The sequence below is a fragment of the Pezoporus wallicus genome, unplaced genomic scaffold, assembly GCF_028554395.1.
Source record: "Pezoporus wallicus isolate ANWC-B61680 ecotype Strahan unplaced genomic scaffold, APGP_CSIRO_Pwel_v1 contig_14479, whole genome shotgun sequence".
NCBI classification, from domain to species: Eukaryota; Metazoa; Chordata; class Aves; order Psittaciformes; family Psittacidae; genus Pezoporus; species Pezoporus wallicus.
The window spans coordinates 16,790-35,702 of NW_026641704.1; the positions used below are offsets into that span (position 1 = coordinate 16,790).

Genomic DNA, 18,913 nt, shown 5'->3' on the forward strand with positions numbered 1-18,913 from the left:
ACAGCTATTCCCCTGGTGGGTTCTGGGCTTGTTACTAAGAAAAACAGTTCTGTGTAGCTGTTGCTGTCGAGGTGGTGTGGATTGAGGCTGGTGACCTTGAGGTAAAGCAATGAACCAAGTTTACTCAAGTGGCTGTTCATGAGGATACTAAAAGGGGTTGGTACATGGATGACTATTAGAGCACTTGGGGAAGGTCCTCTGGGAAAGACGGGAGAGGCTGTTGGGTGATAGACTCCATCTGAGGGTGGAGCAATTGACATCAGTGACTGGATGTATGGGGAAGGGGAGTGGAAAAAAAAATGTAACAATAATCACGTCATCGTTGTGGCTGGTGGAATTAAAGTAATTAAATCACTTCTTTCTGTTACCACTGTCCTTCCATGCCCAGCTTGGTCATAACTGTGCTCTCAAACATGGCACTCTTTTTCCCTTTCCAAGTTGTTGTAGAACTTCCTTAAATTAGAGTTAACCCTTTCCTGAGGTTTCATGTGAGGTATGTGTTACTTTATTTAGATGCAACTTGTGATGCTCTGTAAATGCTGAATTGTCATGACTTGAAACCTTGCAGAACAGGATGAGTGAGTTCTTGCTGCTGCTCTAATTTGCACACTCTGCACTGAGAAAAAAACCGCAGAGAAGATGAAATGCTGAAACACATGAATTCATTGGATTTCTGGTTTACTGCTGCATAAATTTATAGTCTGCTGGTATCTAGAGTTCTTTGTTACACTTCTGGTCACTGAATGTCAAAAATGATGGAATTAAAGGTTTAGAAGAAGACAGCAGGGACAGCCAAGAGGCCACTTCGGTGTCACCGGCTCTGTGGTTCCTGATATGCTCTCTGTTGGTTCTGGGGGTCTGCTGCTGGTTCTCTCCATAGCCTTCTTCAGGTGTTGGCTCTGGGAGCCCTGCACTGCCTTGATTCATTTTTGAGACCCTTTAGCCCCAATGGCTGAGGCTCTGCTCCCGGTCCTTGTGCTGGGCTGCTGTGTCTGAACAAGTTATGTGGGTGCTCCCTGGCCTGGAGTTTAATAGGAGTCCTGAATCACTGCTGCTTGGGAAGATGTAAGGAAACTGTTGTGTAAGTTTCTGTCATGGATGACTGTAGTCTTTTTTGGATGGGTTTGTTTGTTTTTTTTTTTTGGTGAGCATTTACTTTACGTCTGACCAGTGTGGTGGTAGCCTTTAGTTAAACTGCATGGGAGTCTGCAGCATGGTCTAACATAACCACTAAGTGTTGTCTGTCATCTATGGCCAGTGGGTACATTATTTTATAGCATTATTTTATAACAGTTAATTTTGCAGCAGTCTGCATGGCATTACCTTGGGCTAAGAGCAACAACTAGGTAGGTTGCCTGGCTCCATGTGTTCAAGTGGTGAAAAGATACCCATATGCCTCCTCTGTTCTCCATCCACATCTGGCTGTGGTTTGATTACACAGCTTAGCTAGAATTCTTTGGAAAGCAGCTTACAAGCTTCTAGCTGTGTTAGGATGTATCATTTTGGTTTTGCAGAGAAACTTAACATTACCTTGAAGGCAGAACAGTAACTCAGTCACTGCCCGATGGTTTCTACCTGCTACATTTTTCTTCTCCATTTGTTTTTTCCCTCCCATCTGTTCCCTTCTGCCAACCATTACAAGCAGGTTCAGAGATATCTTATTATTTTTTGAAAAAAGTTAAATTGATCTATTAAATTTATTCTTAGTTTTCTTTCATATAAGTGTTTCATTTTTGCTTTGTCTTACAGCAGTGCTTGCTTGTAATGGATGATGTCATGGAATCACAGAATGGTTGGAGTTGGAATTGACTTCTGGAGATCATCCAGTCCCATGCCTTTACTAAAGCAGGCTCACCTAGAGCAGGTTGCACAGCAGTGCATCCAGGCAGGTTTTGAGTGTCTTCAGACAAGGAAACTTGACAGCCTCTTCCAGTGATGTTCCAGTGCTCCTTCTCCTCAAAGTGAAGGAGTTCTTCATATTCTTGTGGAACTTCCTGTGTTTCAGTCTGTGCCCATTGCCCCTTATCCTGTTGCTGGGCACCACTGAAAAGAGTCTAATCAATCCTCTTGCCACCCACCCTTAAGATATGCATTGATGAGATCCCCTCTCAGTTGTCTCTTCTCCAGGCTGGACAGGCCCAGCTGTCTAAGCCTGTCTCCATGGGAGATATGCTCTGGTCCCTTTATCATCTTCGTAGCCCTCCACTGGGCCATTCTGTCTGGGAGCTCCGTGTGTTTCTTGATCTGGGAAGCCCAGAACTGGACACATCAGGGCAGAGTAGAGATCACCTTCCTCGTCTTGGTGGCTACACTCTTAATGCACCACAGGACACCATTGACCTTCTGCTGCTGTCTCATGGGTAGCTTGGTGTCAACCAAGGTGCCACAGACCCTGTCTGCAGAGCTGTTTTCAGGCATGAAAACCCCTGCCTTGTACTGGTGTGGGGTTATTCATTAAGTTTGTTGAACTTCATGAGGCCACTCTCTGCCCAGCCCTCCAGCCTGTCCTGGTCTTGCTGAATGGCAGCACAGCTTTTTGGTAGATCTGTCACTCTTCCCAGTGCTACATCATCAGCAGACTTGCTGAGGGTGCACTCTGTCCCTTCATCCAGGTCATTGATGAGTAAGTTGATCAAGACTGGACCCAGTCCTGACTCCTGGGAAGGCAACTAGCTACAGGCCTCCAGCCAGACACCAGACTACTGATCACAACCCTCTGAGCTCTGCCACACAGCCAGTTCCCAATCCACCTCACTGTCCCCTCATCTAAACCACGTGTCCTGAGCTTACCTGTTAGGAGGAGGTTACAGGAGACAGTGTCAAAAGCCCTGCTTGAAGTCCAGGTAGACAGCATGCGTTGCTCTCACCTCATCTATCTAGGTGGTCATTCCATCATAGCAGGCTATCAGATTGGTCCCTCAGCTTTTAGAGGCATCTTCAGTAGTTGGTGTACTTGCAGGTCTTAGCATGAGGTCAAGGAAAACTTATCAGAAGGAAAAGTCTTGCTGGAGAGTGTAACTTGCTCTGTGTGTCAGTCTTGAGCTATTCTTGTAGCTGTTTTTATTCAAGTGAAGATGATAAAATTGACTTGAGAGATGTATCTTGCCCCAGCTTTTGTAAAGGGAGGAACTGCTGCTGGGGTTGCAGTTGTAACTGTATTAACCAGAACTTGGCTGTCTGTGTAGAGCTTTGTTTCTGGCAAAGCAACTCCTTCTTTTCCCCACCCTCTTCCCTGGCTCTGCACTTGCAGGAGAGCACAGTATGGGCAAGCCCTGGCATAAAACCTGAGGTACCCAGCTCTGAAATGAGCTACCATGGGATTACCTGTCCTGAGACCTCTGCAGCCTCCATGGGCTGTCTGACCTGATCTGCATCCTGTGGTACGGTAGTGTTGTGGTGGGTGATCCATGACTGACTGCAGCTCTCTGGGAAAGCTCCAGAAGAGGTCAGTGGGGCTGGGACACTGCACAGACCCTGAAGACTAGTATGGGTTTTGCAGAATTTGGTTCAGTCATCCTGGTTTCTATCTTTCCAAAGCAAGAGGGGAGCAGTTTGTTTTATGTCGAACATTTTTTCTATTCAAAGAATTCATTGCCCTACATAAGCATAGAAAAGATGCAAACAAGTACTGATGCACATACAACTGTATATGGGAGGCTGCAGATAGGTCTGTTGTACGTATGTGTACACAAACGCAAAAGATCAGTAGATAAGCCTGCATTTTAAGTGGGCTTTTTCCTGAAAGAGGAAGACTAGCTGTCTTATTTACTCAGTTACTATCTTGTTTACTCATGAGATTAAATGTATTTGAAAACTGGAGTGGAGGGTGGATTCGGTGCTGTAAAACTGAGAGGTGTGGAGCTGCCTTGATAACTCTACATGCTCCAGCAAAGGCATGAGCAAAGTTAGGATTGCCTGGTAGGTGTGTACGAGGAACACTGATTTTTGCATCCTGTCAGGCTCTAAAGCATTGATAGGCTTGTCATTTTCATAGAATCATGGAATGGTTTGGGTGGGAAGGGATTTTAAAGCTCATCCTCTGCTATGGAGACAGACTGAGAGAGCTGGGCTTGTTCGGCCTGGAAAGGAGAAGGCTTGGCGGAGAACTTAGAGCAGCTTTCAGTGCCTGAAGGGGCTGACAGGAAAGCTCAGAGGGGCTTTTGGCAAGGACCTGTAGGAACAGGACAAGGGGGAATGGCTTTAACCTGACAGAGGAGTTGTTTTAGATGAGATATTACACTTGTGTAGGGCTTTCTTAGGAAAGAGTACGTTTATGCCTGCAGCTTCCTTCCAAAATATTTGTTCTTAACTGCTTCATTGATAACAAATGTTAATGTCTGCTAAATTTTGGTAAAATAGCATTCTGAAGTGTTAAACTTGTTTGCAAGGCACTGACTTTGGAGAGTTTATAGTTCTGGACTTGATACCTTTTGAAAGGTTTAATACTGGGAGGGCTGGAGGAATTGCCTCCTTATTAGTGTTGTGCTCTAGACTTTAATACAATTTATGAAGCAGTAGCTGGCTTAGGAGTTTTAGAGTCATCTTCTGCATTAAGGTGTTAAGCTTAAGAAAGACTTACAATATAACAAACCTATTTTGGGAATTGTGGGATTTCATGATCAAACAGTTCTGTGAAAAATGACTGGAGAAAGGTCTCTACCCCAAAGTTAACTTTGTAGTTTTTAAAGTTTCTGGGCTTAGATATAACTATTTTCCTGCTGTTGGTATGTTTGCTTTTACTACTTTTTTGGTTTTTAAATAAAAGCATTTTAGGGCTGTGTATTGAGCCCTACTGTAAGCTGTAAACCTATGTGAAAGATACGGATTTTCCTTAGTGCTGGCAGCACTGTGCTAACTGCAGGTATGCTGCAGTTTGTATACTCCTGTAATACTCTTGGTATTAATGTGCTGTAAGTCACGAGGTTGTGTTCTTTCTTACTTGGTGAACTGGATAGTCGTTAATTCAAAGAAAGTTAGCAGATAGATTTCTTTCTGCCTAGTCAGTTGCTTTCTTTACTTAACACTGGGATTTCTAAAGTCAGGCAGTAAAGATAAGGTTTATATCTTTTTGTGCCTCTGAAAGAGCTTGCAGGAGCTCCACCTGGCTCTGGTTCAGTTGTTTCAAGTGGGTTAGTGGGGGGAGGTTGAAGTGCACCTTCCAGCCAAAGGAGAAAGGGCTGTAGCTCAGGCTGGGAACCTTCGCTTCCACCCCCAGTGCTTGTCAGAAAATCTGAGCGTGGCCTGAGTTCTGCCATGATAATTCTGCAGTTCAGCTTAAGAGTGTTTAGATACATTCTTAAGTAAAACACTTGCTGTTGTCAGAGCCTATAGCACAAAGGCAGGTAGCTTCATAGAGTCACAGAATGTTTGGTTTGGAAGGGGCCTTCCACCAGAGACATATTGCTCCAAGCCCTGTCCAGCCTGGCCTTGAACACTGCCAGGGATGGGGCAGCCACAGCTTCTCTGAGCAACCTGTGCCAGCACCTCACCACCCTCACAGGGAAGAACTTTGTAATATCTCATCTAAATCTACCCTCTGTCAGCTTGCAGACACGAGACTTGAGTATGAATTTGTGCACATTTGCTTTTCTTTCCCAAGTTGAAGTAGAGTTGCAAAGCCAATGAAATACAAAATGCACTTCTTTACGTGCTGCTTATGGTCTTCATTTGGTGGCAACTCAACATGCAGGTTGGCTGTTGGGCTTCCATTGCCGCAGTGTTGCCCCTCTCTTGCCCTACATTCCGCTTCCTCCCTCTCAGCGCCCTCACCGAGCTGAATGGTGTCTTTGTTTGGAAAGAATGCAAGCAAAATTCGTGCTGTCTGAAAAGGGCCAGCTCATCATTTGTAGCTCTGCAGTGGACTGGAAAATAACTTTTCTCCCTCCCTCTTTCATTTTGTCTTTCCTGTTTCAAGAATCATTGGTTTGTGATTTACCAATGGCAGAGCGATCTTTACAAAACACCGGCAGTGGCTTGGGAAGGTGTAAAATGACTTGTAACTGTTTGTATGCAGTGATTGCGGATTTAAAGTGCACTGTTCTGCTAATGCAGCTCCTGGGTCTTCATTAACGTCTTTCATCTGAGAGCGATGGAAACACAAAACTGTTGAGCAAATAAGTCTGTATTCACCAAGGCATTCAGATGTTTAAACCTACACAAATAAAACTGGACTGCTTTGTTGGGAGTCTCTGACAGTAACTTCTGCTAGAAGGGTAGAAAAGCCTGACTTCAGTGGCCTGATGCACAAGTGTGACCTTTCAGTTCCTGAAGCTCCTCTTGGTTTGCATTTTCACAGTCACTAGGCAGAAGTGACTTTCAGTATTCATGTAAGGGTTAATCTTGTTTGCATGTACCATGAGATCAACCAGTGGTCCTCCTAAAGCCTTGATACTCAAAGGCCAGTAACCTGAAGAATCCACAGGTAGCTTCTACCTGTTTTTAAAACCATGAGTTCAGTTTTTGTACAGACCTGGGCCTGTATATTGCTGTAAGCAGCTGGTAGAACTTGAAATTTGAAGGAAAGCCAGAATTGATTCAGAAACCTGGGATCATCTGCCTGTAAGGAGACGTCATTGTTAGACCGTGGATAACAAACACTTCCAACTTTTTGTTTGAAAGTATGGAGTTATGTAAGTGTTGAAAGGGCTGCTGGTATGCTCCCAGGTTTTTCAGTGAATTCCAGTTTGCCCTGTTGAAGTTGATGAATATCTTATCAACACTTAATGAGGGAGCAATTTCGTTTTCATCTCTAATTCATTAGTTGTGTCATTATCCTCCTTTGATAGTACTATGTCTGTTCCGCATGCCATTCAATTTTTATATCCATTACCCTTTTAAACCCTTTCCTGAACTTAATGTTACTGGAAACTCCCCGTACCTGTAACCTCGTTCTCTCTGGAGCCTTTGGGACTTCCTTGGAGATATCTAGAACCAAAAGGGAATTGCAGAGGTACAGAGGTCTCATTTTTTCCAGCCTGTTAGAACTACTTTGAAAGTATTTGGAGGCAAATAGTCATTGCTATTTATAACGGTCTTTCTGTTACGAAGGCTGAACTAGTATTATGCTGGAATGAAAGCTGAGCGTAACATGGGATTAGAGATTTATTTTATCCCTGAATACTAGAGTTAGCAAAATCCCTCTCTGTGCAGAGAAGAGTTAATTTCCTTGGCTGGTTAATAGCTTACTTTATCTTGGCGCATAAAAAGTGGCTGTCAAACATCCTGCTTTATCTGGGCAGAACCTAAAAGTATGTGTTGCTGTATAAAATACTTTTATGATCTTTTGTCAAATGCTGTGTTCATTTGTTTGATAGCGTTGCTGTGGAACACTACATAGTAGCAAACAGTTTGCTTAAATGCTGCAAAATATAGGGGTAGTTGAGTGGATTTGGAGCAGTTTTGTGTGTTGGTTGTTAATCATTCAACGGGTTTGTTTTTCAAACCATATATATGATGCTCGCTGTATTGATTCATAAGTTTGAGTGATGAAGTACTGCTTGGCTAACTGGAAAAAAACAATGGAGCACTGACCAGAACTGGAGGTCTGAAGGTCCCAAGCTGACATCTTAGAATTGGTGGACTGCCTCAGCCTTAGGTCACTGTAATGTTTTAAATCCTTAGAATTGGGGAATTTTCATAGAATCACAGAATGGTTTGGGTTGGAAGGGACCTTAAAGCTCATCCAGTTCCAAGCCCAGTCCAGCCTGGCCTTGAACACTGCCAGGGATGGGGCAGCCACAGCTTCTCTGGGCAACCTGTGCCAGGGCCTCACCACCCTCACAGGGGAGAGCTTCTGCCTAATGTCTCTAACCTGTATCTCCTCCTCTCTGTCAGTTTAAAGCCATTCCCCCTTGTCCTGTCCCTACAGGCCCTTGTCAAAATCCCCTCCCCAGATTTCTTGTTGGCCCCTGTAGACTCTGGAAGCTGCTCTAAGGTCTCCCTGGAGCAGCTTTTCCAGGCTGAACAAGCCCAGCTCTCTCAGCCTGTCTCCATAGCAGAGGTGCTCCAGCCCTCAGAGCATCTTCATGGCCTCCTCTGGACTTGCTCCAACAGTTCCACGTCCTTCTTATGTTGGGGCCTGTCGTGGTTTAAACCTAGTCAGGTAACTCGTTCACTCACTCAGAGCTGGATGCAGGACTGCAGGGGGGGTCTCAGCAGAGCAGAGGGGGAGAATCCCCTCCCTCGACCTGCTGGTCATGCTGCTGGTGATCAGCTCCATTTGATTTTGCCTCTTTTCCTCTAATTCATGCTTGTGAAACACTTGGTAACGGTAAGGGGCTCTCTGGGGAGCTGTGCTTGGTTTTAATTTTCCTTTTTGGCTGCATGTGCAGAACGTGTCCATCTAGCAAGTGCTGTCCCAGTTCCTGCCCCTGCACGGCACGAGCCTGTGGGGAGGGGATTCTCCTCTGGAATTGCAGAGCCTTTCCCAGAGAGGCTCTGGTATCTGGACTTTACGTGAAGAGATTTTAGTAGTTTAACATTTCAGCATTAAAGTGAAGCAGTGTGTGCAGTACATTGAGCTAAAAGGAGTTTACGGCAGACTTCCCATGCAGACTTCTTACATAATAGTGTGTTTTATAAATTCTTTTTAATCTTACTGAGTATAAAATGACCTTGTAGATTTAGGAGGGAAGTTTGTGATTGCAGCTGCTTATTTTAGAGTGTCTAAATATAAACAGATTTTTGGAAAACGTGAAAAATTCAGTGGCGTTTCTCTGATGGGAACTGAAAGTTAGAACTCTGGCATCTAAATACTGTCAGAGCACTTTGAGATGGTGGCTTGCAGTCCTCTGTACTCTGCAGTAGTAATTCTTGTATGCAGTTCTGGAAAGAGAAGGTTGAAACAAAATGTGGTCCTCAAGCTTCCTCTGCTGGGAAGGAGCAGCTGGGGGAGGTCCTCATCCTTGTTCATCTTGTGTGGCATCTGCCTCCAAGCCCATCTCTTCTGGGGAAGAGTGACCAGTTTGTACACGTTGCACAGATGAGGCTTCACCAAGGTCTTGCACAATGGTTTTCCTGTTTCCCTGCCTCAGATAGAAATGTCTCACCAAGTGCCTGCACGATTTACTTACGTTAGCATTGCCTCTCCATCAAATCATGGTTACTCCCTGAAAGTCAAATGGTAACATCTCAGCCTTTGGTCTGTCTTCCTTGTCATCTGAAGACAGCTGCTGGTTCACAGAAGAAATTGTTAGGTAACAGGCGCTGCATTTTGTGCTGCTGACATCCCTTGTTTTTATACTGTCTTTGAGATTATCAGTTTCTTATTTTAATTGTCCTTTGTACAGAGCCTCTCACTTCTGTAAGCAGTAGACTTCATCTAGGACAATTAACTACACCAGAGTTAATAATGAAAATATTAAATACTGGTTTCAGTACTAGTCTTGGCTCATTATCTGTCTTCATTTTGATAGTTTCTTCTTCCTTAAGTCTTTTTAGGACTGCTTTCCTTTATCACATCAGTCTTTGCAAATCCCATAATTAACTAACTTCCCTGTGATTCCACTTCAGCTTTGCCACAAATGAATGTGTGAGTTACTTTGTATTAGTTGGTATTAAAAGTAAAAACCTTACTCTTCCTCTGTCAGGATGGTCTCTGCTTATTCTGAGTTCCATGAGTCTTGGTTTTGCACTTCTGTTGAGGCCTGACTCTGCTTGTACTATGTTGGAGGCTGGAGCTGGGATGGACCTTGACGAGGACTCTTGTGCTGATAACTCGCCTTTTGTTAACTGGTTGAAAGCTTCGTGTTGCTTAAACCCTTCTGCTTGTGTTATTGAAGCTTGAGATCAACTGTGCATAAACCGTGGACGTGTATGTTGAGCTCATGAGGTAATTTAGAGATTCTGCTGATTGTTTAAGTGGTGTGAAAAGCAAGATGACTATTTTTGGTAGACTGGAGTCTTGCACGTGTTGGTGTAGGCTCTCGCACCAACTGCTTTGAGGTAGACAGGTAACAAGCATTATGATTTCTGTGGTTAATGTTATTCTTGGAGATAGTTGCTTGAACGGGATTAATGGAAAGGAGAATCGTGGGGAAAAGAGGTGGGTTTTGTTGGAGAGGTTTCTGAAATGGTGGTATTACATTTATCACACTAAAGAGTAAAAAAAATAAAAATTCACCATGATATTACAAGCCAGATCATCTTACCCATGTTAACTTAACTGTGTTAACTGAGGGTGTTCGTTGACCGACATAGACCCTTTGAGGCCCTGGTTGCTCCAGCATTCTACTTACTGGGGTGTCCTTGCCTTATCTGGCAATTCAGACAGAGAAATAAAAAGCTGCTGTTCTTTCTGCAGCAGTTCTAAGTTGATGTGGAATTGCTCCTTTTTTATGTAAATGAACACTAATTATTTATATTTTTATTTTAGGGATAGACTTCAAGATTAAAACCGTTGAATTACAAGGAAAGAAGATCAAGCTACAGATATGGTGAGTAATACAACCAGGAAACTGCCAGTCAACATCCTGCTGGATGGCTTCTTTCAGCAGCAGGTTTTTGTGAGAAGGGTTTACTCTTCCTGAGATCACATTGAGGTATCTAATTTTGGAACAGTGTTTTATATTTTCAGTAGTGGTAAAGCTCCACGTGCATTCCCCTGAACTGTGTTTAAGAAATGGGAAGAGATCCATGTGTTGCATTTATAACTGTGGATTCCGGCTGCTCCCTTGGACAGGCTGTTGGCAACTCTCCTGCTTGGGAGGACAGGATCCTCACAGTCTGTGATTTAGTGGGAAGTGGTTTAAAACTGGTGTGTTTAAATTAGGAGTTGCCATGAAACTATGACTCTAAATCTATGACTAGTAGCCTTGCTTTGTGTCAGCGAGAAAGCATATTCCACGTCTACACTTACTTTATCATATAATGTTTTGGGTTGGAAGCGACTTTAAAGCTCATCCAGTTCCAACCCCTTGCCACGAACAGGGACACCTTCCACTAGGCCAGATTGCTCCAAGCCCTGTCCAACCTGACCTTGAATAATGCCAGGGATGGGGCAGCCACAGTTTCTCTGGGCAACCTGTGCCAGGGCCTCACCACCCTCACAGGGAAGAACTTCTGCCTAAGATCTCATCTCAGTCTCCCCTCTGTCAGTTTAAAGACATTCCTCCTTGTCTTGTCCCTACAGGTCCTTGTCAGAAGCTCCTCTTTAGTTTTCTTATTGGCCTCTTTAAGCACTGAAAGCTGCTCTAAGGTCTCTGCAAAGCCTTCTCTTCTCCAGGCTGATAAGGCCCAGGTCTGAGCTGGTGATGCAGCCCAGGACATCGCTGGCTTTCTGGGCTGCAAGCGCACACTGCCAGGTCAAGCACCCCCCAAGTCCTCCTCAGGGCTGCATTATGTTTTTCCATTATAAACTCTGGAGTTTTTCAGCTGGCTTAAAATAAGGCTGTTCTTCTGTTGGGAAATCTAACATGAGGCAAAACTTAAAATCTTTCCTTCTAGCTTGCTGTGCATGTCTACAGAGTTTTCTTCTGGTTTGGTCCTGTTAAGAGCTGAGGAAAGCTAATGGCTTTTTCCAGCCTGTATGTTCATTTACACTTCCTTCTCCAGCACATATACCTATTGCCACAGTGTTCTCCAGCTTTACTGAGGCTTCAGAACTTGAATTTGATTAGGACCTGAATTTGTCCATTTTGTCCTCCGCTAATAAAAATCTTTTCATGGCTTGATAATGTTGACGTTCGTAGATGCAGATGGATGGGTTCCAGTTAGGGGGAGGCGCTGCTCTTCCTCTGTAGGACCAACCAGATGGTTATCCTTCCTAACAAATAGTCCTTCTTGTTACCACTACTGTGAGCATGCACCCTGAATCCTAGTTGTGTCTTGTATCCCACTCCTGCGAGCACATCTTTAGCAGAAGCTGGCCAACTTAGTTATTTTGGTGTGTGTCCTGCAAGGAAAAGAGTTGTCAAAGCTGATTTTATTGTATAAACTGTGTAGTTAGTCGATAAGGAAGTGCTTGGAGGATGAAGCAACTCACCACGCTGGAATGCTTCAGCAGGGAGTTGCAAAGAGTAACCATCTTCCAAAAGGCAGTGTTTCCGATAGAGCTGTCTGAGGAAGGACAGCTATAGATCAGCTGGATCCGAAAGCAGAGCAGCGGAAGAGAAGGAACCCAGAGCATTAGCTAAAGAGCCATTCAGGTGTAATACAGCCTCATTGATTGACTTTTCTGGGTAGCTCTTGCTTTGGGAGTTCCCCAGACATTCAGGTTTTCAAACCATAGCTTCTATCAGTCTTTCTGTGCTACGTTTTTTTTTTACCCCAGCAGGGTAGGTGCTATAAACTGCCACGGGAAACAAAGGTAGAATGTTGGAATGACTTAAAGGAAGTGTTCAACTGAACTTCAGGAAAAATCGTCATGAAATATAAAAACTGAAAATACTGAAAAACAAGGATGTTTATGGCTGCTTTGTCTATATACCCATTAATGAAGCTGTGTCCATTGTGGGATTCAGTACCTTAGAGAAATGAAGAGGGGTTTGGGTGAACTTGAGTTTTAGGAAATCACATCTTTTAAGTGTTGTAAAGCTGGGAGGTGCTAGCCTCGATCATCTTGTTCCTGCCAGTTTAAAATGTCACAATTGAAATGACACTTGGAAAGCAGAAAATGAAGTTCTTGTGGCATAAACTTCTGATTGGAAAAAAACCCAAATAAATTTACGAAATCTAGGCTTTGTATTTTTCATCTTTTCCCATACAAGGAGTTTTGCCCCACAGTGGTTTGGTGGCTAGAACAGTAGTGTCTTTTGAAGACATATTGTGCAATACATCTATATTTAACCACTGCTTCCTGTATTTAAACTCACCCTGTACTTCTAGGAGTTGTGTAATATATTTCCAGAATTACACTTCACTCCTGCTGCAGGAGCTCCATAAGCAAAGGATGCATTTAGTGGAATGGTTCCCTTGTAAACCTGAATCTGTTCTCAGCTTTTCTTGTGTCCAGACTGTGGGTTGTGCTTTTATGACCAGAGTAAGCGCACAAGAGCTAATGTAGCTGAATCAATGAAACAGGGCTTTAGAGTTGTGACACTTTCACTGGGACACATCATACTTGATTAACCTGGTCTCAAGATAGCAAAAGAGGACACAGGCTTTCAGTTAAGGACAGGAGAGGAGTCCCTTGGTGCTTGTGTGCTTTCAGTTAGTATTGCACTGCAGGTGTGCTAGTATTCATGCAGGATATTCGTGCTCAGAATTTCACAGAATAATTTGGTTTGGAAGAGACCTTAAAGTTCATCCCGTTCCAACCCCCTGCCACAAGCAAGGACACCTTCCACTAGATCAGGTTGCTCCAAGCCCCATCCAACCTGGCCTTGAACACTGCCAGGGATGGGGCAGCCACAGCATCTCTGGGCAGCCTGTGCCAGGGCATCACCACCCTCACAGGGAAGAACTTCTTCCTCAGATCTCATCTCAGTCTCCCCTCTGTCAGTTTGAAGCCATTCCACCTTGTCCTGTCCCTACAGGCCCTTGTCAAAAGCCCCTCTCCAGCTTTCTTGTCAGCCCCTTTAGGTACTGGAAGCTGCTGTAAGATCTCCCTGGAGCCTTCTCTTTTCCAGGCTGAACAAGCCCAGCTCTCTCAGCCTGTCTCCATAGCAGAGCTGCCCCAGCCCTTGGAGTGTCTGCATGGCCTCCTCTGGACTTACTCCAACAGCTCCACATCCTTCTTATGTTGGGGCCCCAACATAAGAGCTGGATGCAGGACTGCAGGGGGGTCTCAGCAGAGCAGAGGGGGAGAATCCCCTCTCTCAACCTGCTAGTCACACTGCTGGTGATGCAGCCCAGGACACAGTTGTTTTCTGAGCTGGAAGCGCACACTGTCAGGTCATGGTGATCTTAATTTAGAAGAGAAATGACCAGTATTTCACTTGTGGGTTTCCCCCCTGTGTGAAAACCATTGTCCTATTTGTAAGAATGCCCATCAGTCTGCCCTGTTTCTTGCCCACTCGTCAGAGCTGCTTCTGGTGGTGGCTCACAGCAGCAGCATACTGGGTGCAATGACATTGGTCCAGCCCATGACCATAAATCCAGCTGTGGCTCTCCAAAGTGCCACTGCATCTTTATCCAGCCTTTCTTAATGCTGTTTTCTTGCTTGAGTCCGTTTCATTGTTAGAAGCAAAGGCAGCACTGCTGCTGTTCTCATCCTCATCATTATTATTGTTGGCGTTTACTCAGATTCAGACCTCTTACTTTGTATCTTAAAGAACTTTAGTATGTGTCAGCCATTTCCCAAATATGATGGACTTTCTTCAGAGTCATGCAGCATTTATGAAGGAGCTGTATTTGAGCTACCTCTGGCAAAAGGGATGGCTTGAGCAGACTTTACTGAATAGGGTTTCTACATCAGTGAGAGAGCTCAAGTATTTGATTATGTGGCATTTGTTATTTATGTAAATGAAAACTGTGTTTCTTTTCACATATAGGAAGCACTGGAAAGAAACTGTTCCTCAGTTTAAAATTGCTGTATTGACCTGCTTCCCACTGATCTGTATAATCTTCCATCACCCACATATTAAATCATGCTGTTGTCCTGGTATAGGAGCTGCTCTCTGGCTGTCTGCAGAGCTCTGTCACTGGGTCTTACTGTGGCTAGTACTGGCTTTTGTACTTCTTGGAGCAGGGGTGCATTCTCAGTGAGTGATTAGTTTTACAGATAACAGCTAAACCCAACACTTCCTAATATATCTCTGCTGCGTTCCTGCCTCTCCTCCTGGGTGCAGAAATGGCAGTCATGAGCAGTCATGCCTTGACCTCTAAATATATATATGTGTGTGTATATATATATATATATATAGGAGTCAAGTAGGAATCAAAGGTCGAGTTAAACCTTCACAGAGGTGGTAAGCAACATGATACTTTGTAGCTATTAAGAAATTGGGTTGCTTTTCAGCAAGGATCAAGCCAGGATTAAAGTGTTTTTGTATTGTTCCAAATGTAGATGTGCCTGTTACAGAACAATGTTGAAGTGGGGAGAGGGGAGGCTGGGACACGAGGAAAAGGAGGGTGGTGGGACTGGCTTATGTCTGTGGTCTGGGAGCTCTGGAGAAGCCTCAGGTAGGCTGGGCAAGCCTGGTGGTGTGCATGGGCTGCAAGCAGTGAGGAGGTCATGACACAAACCCCAGGCCTGACCTTCTGAAGGAATGAGCTTCTTCAGGGCAGATCCATCAGGAGGGCTCCTGGTGTGTAACATTCTGGGAGGAAGTACACGGAAGAATCAGGTATCTTCTTGGTGAGGTACTTGTGCTGCTTGTCTGCTTAGAAAAGTTGTTAATGTGACAGTATGTATGAACCCAGGACAGGTAGATAGCCATATGGAAAGTCACCAACGGGAGAAAGGTATTAAAGATTTGGGATTAGAAATACTTGGGAAGGGTGGGACCTGGGGGGGGGGGGGGGGGTGTTAACACTGATGACACAAAATACTAATACACTAATGCTTATAGTATAGAGAAGGGAGAGCGAATAAAAGAACAAAAATAAGAGATTACTCCTCCAGGAAAAGACAGTGTTACCATTGCAAAAGCAATGAAACACTTTAGAGGAATAGAGTAGTAGAGCTGAAAATTCAGCTGTGAAGACTGTAATATCATACGCTCCAGGAACTCTGATAGAATTGCTTTGAAATGCAAACAAGACTTAGGCATCCTGTAATTCACTAAACTTGCTGGCATAATGTATAAATTGAAAACTTAATTGTGATTTTTCAGATACTGGGGTTACGATCATTTCCAGTGGGCAGGGACGTGTCACAGTCTGACATCACACAGAGGTTTGATTAGCATGCCCTGCAAAGAAAGGGACAAGCAAGATCATCAGAAGGATGTGATAGCTATTTTATGAAAAAAAAAATTGAAAGATTAGGGTTCCTTGGGATGTCAGCAAAATGACCAAAGTGCAGTTTGTAAATCATGAGTATACTGGAAAGGGTAGGTAGACATTGATATAGCTCACTGCCTTCTCCAATCCCAGAACATTAGTTCAAGGCTAGAAGGTGGCCCATGCTGAACACAAGGAAATGAAGTTAAGCTGTGAAACTCCTCATCACGCAATGTGGTATGTATGTGGGTTCGCAAGGGATTTCACAAAGGAACAGACTGTTTTGGACTGTTAACACACAGATGTGATCTCTGGCTCCAGAAGTCCTTTAACTGCATGGAAGTAGAAGCTGGAAAGCCTCTGGCCTGACCACGTGTGGCTTTTCAGTGCTTGTGAAAACACACAGAAGTCAGATCTAGGTTTTCCATCCTGGTGAAGCAAAGGCTGAAAGGAAATATTGCTGTCATGTAAAAAAAACATAGTGGTGGCAGAGGAGAAGGAAGGACTTTTTAAGCTCAAGGACAGTGGGAATTGAAGTTGCTGGAAATCCACCAGCAAGAGTGGGAGGCTCTAGGAGAAGCCCTAGTTCAGTGTAATGCAAATGAAATAGAGAAAGGGAAACATAGAAGGGGAAAAACCCCAAAACAAGTATTTTAGAACAGAATTTGACAAGAGCATTATGATGTATCCTGTTCAGCTATTGCAGAAGAACTTGCCCAAGGAACTCTCCTCCTATTTATTCAAGAATATTCTGTGAAAATTGGTTGCAGAAAATGGAGCTTCTTTCTGGTCTCTGTGTTCACAGACTCTGCAGTCTGGGGAGACAAGTAGGGACTGTAGGAGGTGATCCTGAAGGTGGATTTACAGGACGTTGGTATTTGGAGAGTGAATCCAAAACAAGAAAACCCCAAACAACCTGGTGCTGACTGTGGAATGCTGGAGGGATGGGGTAGGGCAGAAAGCCTTTCAAGAAATAACTGCAGTATTTAAGAATGGGTTTCTAGGGATTATAAACAAAGTGGGGTTATGTGAGCAGTGAACGAGTAGCCTTTTCAGGAGGTCTGTGTTTGCTTTTCCAAGTCAGTGGTAAGTAATCCCAGGCTTCCTTAAATAGCCACATGGTGTATACATGTCTTAAAGTCTTAAGCTAGTCTTAAACTGATCTTAAGGAGTAACCACAGTATATGGGTAGAGCTGTATGGCGAGTTAGTTTCCCAGGGGTTAGGGACTTAATGGCTGTTGATTCCTCACTTGTGAATTTTCTATTTACCAGTTTTTATGCAGATTCCTGGCACTGTGTCAGTGTGCAGTGTGTGCTGTCAAGCCAGGAGGAGGAACTTTGGTTGATAGGCCAAGAGGATGACAGTAGGTACAAGTTAGCAAGGTGCTTGATTGTTCCTGTGCCTGGGGCAGGCTTGTTAGCTGAACTGTTACAAGTTAGCTTGTTACAAGTCAGTGACCTGCACTCTTAAGGCCAGTAAGTGAAGATCTGAAAGGCTAGATCCTGAAGACTTTCCAGAGTTGGGCAAGACAAGTGATGTGTTTCTCTTCGGTGGGGTATGAAACTTTCGCACTTGGATGAGGACAGAATTGCTTCTGTAGTGAACTAAGTATCACTCAAATCAGATTCAAGGACACCTAAAGTTTTTTTCTTCCTCCTTAGTTGCTGCTCTATCCCTCCTGTCTTTACATGCAGCTTGCATGGCAGGCTATTTTCCTACAGTCTTGTGACTGATTCCAAATTTTAGAAACAGCCTTATTTTTTGAGTATGCAGCTTTTAAGTGTGTAGAAGACCATAAGGTAACATTTTTGTATCCATGCATCTTTGCTAGCAACACTTTTACATGGTTAGAAAAGTGTCCTCGGAATCCTGTTTTATTCAGCAATGACCTCGTTGCAAAAATAATCATTGAACCTGGAAGAGTCATCCAAGTAAAAGAATCGTGCAGCAGCATAGCTACCAGAAATAGTTCCATGTGTGGAAATGCCCCCTTCTCTCCAAGTTCTTGCATTTTAAGTGTGTTGGTGCACAGGCAGAGGTGCAGGAAGCACCACTAACGAGTGTGCGGTCAGTCGCATTAATTTTTGCAATTACTGGGTATGAGGGTGGTGAGGCCCTGGCACAGGCTGCCCAGAGAAGCTGTGGCTGCCCCATCCCTGGCAGTGTTCAAGGCCAGGTTGGACGGGGTTTGGAGCAGCCTGGTCTAGTGGAAGGTCTCCCTTCCCATGGCAGGGGGTTGGAACTGGATGAGCTTTAAGGTCCCTTCCAACCCAAATTTTCCTTTGATTCTATGCATTATGCTCAGAACATCTGAAAGCTAACTTGCTGCTGAGAGCTTTTGAAATTATTCACCATGTGCAAAGCTCAAGGTGGACAAGACTTTTGGCATGTCAGTAAAACAATTAGATGCTTCACTCATTATAGCTGTTGGGATTTTTTCTGGTAGTGTATTTTTTCAGAAAAGCTGGAATTTGTATCCCTCGGATGTTCCTTTGTGAAGGAAAGTCTTTGACCCAGTCGGTAAAGTGTGCCTGGTGTCACCAGTACAGTTTCTTTAATGCAGAATTCTGCTGCGTGGTTTTAAAAATATTATAAGAAGAAACAGTAATAAAATTGTTAGGATTATTTTGGAATTATTTGGTTTAATACCTTGAAGAGCTTTATTTCGACCTGCATGCGCTGGAAGGATCTTCACAGATCATCAGATATAATCTCTTCTTGTTGCATCCATGTAAATCTTTCATAAGCAAATCACAGTACATTTTAAGGCTTCTTTAGTCTCTGCTAGGTCAACTGGAAAGCTGTCCCAGAAAGCCCATTCTCAGCTGGTTGAACCTCTTACATGACACACCTTATACATACTTTAATGTTGGCATGAGAATAATTTAAAAAGATTTTTTGCTTTCCTTGGGCTTCTCCTTTTCCTAGTCCCATAGGCCTTGTCTTCATTTTGCAGCCAAACAGCCCAGTTTCTCTCAGTTCCCTCCTGTGCAGGAGGGCTTCGTTTTCCTTGGTGATCTTAATACTTGTCTGCATTTATTTTAGCTTGAAGAGCTACTAGCACCCGCAAATGTTTTTTGCTTATGTCA

General features: G+C 43.9%; 1 protein-coding gene across 1 annotated transcript in view; it reads left to right on the forward strand.

Moving 5' to 3' along the window:
• Positions 1–18,913, forward strand: part of RAB10 (RAB10, member RAS oncogene family) — a gene marked incomplete at its 5' end in the record, with an annotated part of 46,654 nt that overhangs the window by 16,786 nt on the left and 10,955 nt on the right. Inside the window, one exon of the mRNA XM_057425023.1 lies at positions 10,373–10,433. Coding sequence (XP_057281006.1) covers positions 10,373–10,433 — 61 coding nt within the window. The remainder of the gene's footprint in view (positions 1–10,372; positions 10,434–18,913) is intronic.